At 63.3% G+C, this 4,131-nt stretch overlaps 1 protein-coding gene across 1 annotated transcript in view; it reads right to left on the bottom strand.

Moving 5' to 3' along the window:
* Nucleotides 1-2,060: 2,060 nt before the first annotated feature.
* Nucleotides 2,061-4,131, bottom strand: part of TNK2 (tyrosine kinase, non-receptor, 2) — a 17,157-nt gene continuing 15,086 nt past the window's right edge. Inside the window, exons 14-17 of the mRNA XM_009883411.1 lie at nucleotides 3,270-4,122; nucleotides 2,705-2,800; nucleotides 2,487-2,614; nucleotides 2,061-2,367 (exon numbers count right to left, since the gene is read on the bottom strand). Of these exons, the coding sequence (XP_009881713.1) occupies nucleotides 2,361-2,367; nucleotides 2,487-2,614; nucleotides 2,705-2,800; nucleotides 3,270-4,122 (1,084 nt within the window). The 3' untranslated portion in view covers nucleotides 2,061-2,360. The remainder of the gene's footprint in view (nucleotides 2,368-2,486; nucleotides 2,615-2,704; nucleotides 2,801-3,269; nucleotides 4,123-4,131) is intronic.

The following is a 4,131-nucleotide window of genomic DNA, read 5'->3' on the forward strand; positions in this document are numbered from 1 at the left end:
GACAGGGCTGCAGCGCTCCCAGTCCCAAGGGAGCGACGCAACTGGGTGGCTCCGCCGGTGAGCACTCCCCCGGGTGGGGGGGGGGACAGGAACACCACGTGCCCTGCCCGGGGCACCGACAGCTCAGTGTCCTCACAGCCTGCCACAGAGGTGGTCATGTTCCAGTCCTGGGGACCCACTGATGCTGGGGGACAACCCATTTTGCCATGGGAGATTTTAAGGCCCTTCCCAGGGTGACCCTATGGTTGACACCCCAAGATTGGGGTCCCCAGGGGAGCACCCAATGGGCTGCAAAGTCACCTGGCCCAAAGGCTCTGGGGTGGCAGGCAGAGAGAGTGGTCTCCAGCACCTCTAGGAGGGGGGGGTCAGCCCTGGGCCCTGCACCCCCCATCCACCCACCAGCCCCCCCATTTACTGCCGGCTCCCCGCCACGCTTGGCCGATAACCCCTGGCAGGGGTTGGCTCTCCACCAAGAAGGAAGGAGGAAGGAACAGCCTCTCGCTGCCGCCTTGGGGTCCCGCGTGCTAACCCTGCCCCAGCCCCGCTGCTGGCACCGCCGCGGGGACCTGCGTGCAGCGGTTATCTGTGCCATCGCGGCAAACGCCCACGCAAGCCCGGCTGGGGGCAGGGGGTTTGTTCCTGCATTGGGCGGTGGTGCTGGGCCTTGCCCTGGGTTGCAGGTCACCTTCCACCAGGGACAGAGGCCAGGAGCACCCAGCCGTGCAAAGGGACCCAGTGGGGCCGCTCCAGCAAACACACGTTTGCTTCTTCACAGGGCCTCACCTGGCTCCGGGATCATTTTAAGAGGGAGAAAGAAGCTGGTGAAGGTGGTGTGCCTTCCTCACTTTACTGACAGCTGTCCCACCTGGCCGCCATGCCATGGCAGCTGCACCTTAGGTGGGGAAACTGAGGCACAGAGCACCCAAAGCACCTATGCCTGGCCATGCCCGCAGCAGCACCAGCACACCTCCCCGTCCCCAAGCTCAGGGAGGGCCAGAGGACCAGAGATGAGCAGAGCCATGGGTGCACATGGCACATAGGTGGCGTGGCCACGTACCATCTGCCACAGAGAGGGACCCACAGCCATGCTGAGACAGCCCTTCATGCCAGGCGACTCACCACGTGTAGTAGGGTCTCTCCTCTGCAGCCACCAGCTCTGGAGCAGAGGGCATTCTGGGGACCGGGTACCACCAATGCCCACAGACCCAGCAGGTTTGGGCACGGAGGTCCTCCTCCACCTGCGCGAAGACCCCTCTCTGATGTTGCTTCAAGGTGGCACCTCAGGGAACACAGCTAAGGGTCTCCGACACCTACCTGGGGGGGGCAGTTAGCACTGCCACCTGGCCTGGGACGCCATGGGGACCAGCTCCCCTACCTCCCCACCGGCACCTGGCTGCGGCAGCGCGGTGCACCCGGTTGCACAACGCCCCTCGCGTGGGTGGGGGCGCGACGCAGGTCCCGCCACTCCCTGCCCAGGCATGAGTCAGGCGGCGGCCGGGAGCCGAGTGGGGCTCCCCTGCACAGGGGCATCGCCGTGGGCAAGCACTGCCTGCTCACAGGGGTCAAAACCATGGCCGGCCTTCAAGCTTTGGGGATGGGACAGCATGGGACCAACTCCAGCAGCGCCGGAGACCTTTGCACCCCAAAAGACCCTGGGAGCCAACACCGGGGGGGTTTATCATAGAATCATAGAATGGTTTAGGTTGGAAAGGACCTTGAAGATCATCGAGTTCCAACTCCCCTGCCATAGACAGGGACACCTTCCACTAGACCAGGTTGCCCAAGGCCACGTCCAGACTGGCCTTGAACACCTCCAGGGATGGAGTCTCAAGAACATGCCCATGGCATACAGCTCCCTGGGGATCCCCAGTGCCTGCTGGGCACCACAGCACACGTGCACCCCCTCCCCAGTACCCGCGCTCCGTCCCTGCACCAGGTCCCGCCGGTCAGAGTCCCGGCTGCCTACAGGGAGGAACTGGCACCCATGGAAAGAGACACGACCTGTCCCTGTGCGCTGGCAGGGATGAACCTGGGAGACAGCCACAGGCACCCTCCTCCTCTCCATAGAATATTTTTTTTATATATATAATATATATATATATATTAAAATTACATTTCTCTTTACAAAAACAATTCAACAAGGGGCCAGGGGACGGAGCCCATCGCCGAAGCCAGGGCGCAGGCACCCTGGCAAGTCTGGGGCACTGGGCAGGCTCCCTTTCGGGGTGTCCCCTTCCCCCAGTCGGGGGCTCAGGCCAGAGTCCAGCAGCAGGTTGCGTGGGTGGGGGTGGGACCCGAGGGGGTGGCCCTGCAGCGAGACGCCTGCTCCGAATCCGACGCAGCTCGTCCCATCCCCGCTGTCACCGCCTGTAAGGAGAGGAGAGGACATGAGCGCAGGAGGAGCAATGGTGCCAGCTGGCCAAGAGTGACAGCTGGCAGCGTGACATGGAGACACCCCCCTCAAAAAAACCCATCTGTGCCCCTACTTCTGGCGGGCGGTGCTGTAGGGATCAAGGAGGTGGGAGCTGGCCTGGGCCAGGTTCCAGTCGAACATCTCCAGCACCCGGTGGCATTCAACACGGGACTTCAGCCCCAGGCAGAAGAGCTGCTCCACCTGCAAGGGGACAGGGAATGGTGAGGGGGGGTGACAGGGGTGCCATCACTCTCATGGAAGCCAGGGCAGAGGGACAGGGGTGTGCGGTACCTTCAGGTACTGGACGGCCCGTTGGACACTCCAGCCATGGTTCTGCAGGGCCGCCTGGCACTCCTCAGTGGTCACGCCATGCACCGTGTCCTGCACCTGGGGGGAGCTTTTGATCAGCACCTGCCACCACCCACAGGTGAGGAGCCCGTGGCTGGAGCAGGGGGTCAGGGGGGCTGCCCCTGACCGTGGCTCCATCCTCGGGGAGTACTGTAAGCCCAGAGCTGGGACCATCCTCATCCCTGGGATCTTCAGCCTCTCCTGGGTGCAGGTGCAGACTCCTGGCCACCATGGACCCAGTCCAAGAGGACTGCAGTGACAGCCACCTTCCTTCCCCCTCCCTCCCTGAGGCCATGAGTAGGGCTAATTTGGGTTAAAAGGGCTGTGATCCCCATTTTGGAGTTGTGGTGTCACTTATGTCCCACACCACATCTGGAGACCTCTTGTAGCCAACCTCCCTGGGTTGAACTTGGGGAAATCGAGGCATAGGGTGGGGATGGCTCCTGTCCAAGGGAGCCCATGGCCACCGTGTCCCCTCTTGCTTACAGACACCGAAGATGGTGCTTACCAGCCGGATCTTGTCGGCAGGGCGGCAGCCATCCGGCCCATCGTAGACAATCTTCTGGAGGCTGCAGGAAGCTTTCACCAGGCACTTGGGCCCAGGGTTGCTATTGTTGGAGGAGAAGTTGGCCTTGCAGTCTGGCGGCGGCTGCTGCACCATGGGACGGACGGTGGCTGTGGTGACCAGGCGGGATGCTGGCACCTCCTCAGGGCTTTTGGCCTCCTTGAAGAACTTCTCATACTTGTCCAGGTAAGCAGGGCGCTCGGGCAGCAGGTAGTAATGGGTGCTGCTGACCTTCTGCCCATCCTTGACGATGGGCAGGATGCAGGGTCCCTTGGAACAGTCCTTGCCCTGTGCCTGGATGACCTTGGGGGTGGCATACTTGGGGTCAAGGGCGAAGCTCTGCGTGGTGGGCATGGGCTTCCCCGGCGAGGTGGAGAGGCAGGAGCAGAGGGCAGCACGTTGCTGGGGGGAGCCCACCTGTGGGGCCATGGGGCTGGGCGTCCGGGAGGTGGGCTGCGACAGCGGGTCCCGGGGGGGAATCTGAGGCGGCCGGTCTTCTTCACCCCCTGAAGCTGGGGAAAGCTCCCCCGACCAGCGCCCAGGCTCGTTGCGGCGTAGGGGCCGGGGTGGGATGGGGATGCGGGGCGGGATTTGGGGTTTGTCGTCGGCAGGGGTGGCTGGTCCCAGGGGAACGTTTAGCCTCTTCATGCACTCCTGCTGCAGCTCCTCAAAGAGCTCGGTGGTCTGCGTCAGGCTGGGCTGCTTGATCTCCTTGGGGGGCAGGAAGAGGTTGTCCTCCACTGCTGGTCCCCTCTCGCCCTCATCCACAAAGCCATAGTTGGTCTTGCCCCGCCGGCTCGGGGGG

The sequence above is a fragment of the Charadrius vociferus genome, unplaced genomic scaffold (genome assembly GCF_000708025.1).
Source record: "Charadrius vociferus isolate BGI_N301 unplaced genomic scaffold, ASM70802v2 scaffold214, whole genome shotgun sequence".
NCBI lineage: Eukaryota > Metazoa > Chordata > Aves > Charadriiformes > Charadriidae > Charadrius > Charadrius vociferus.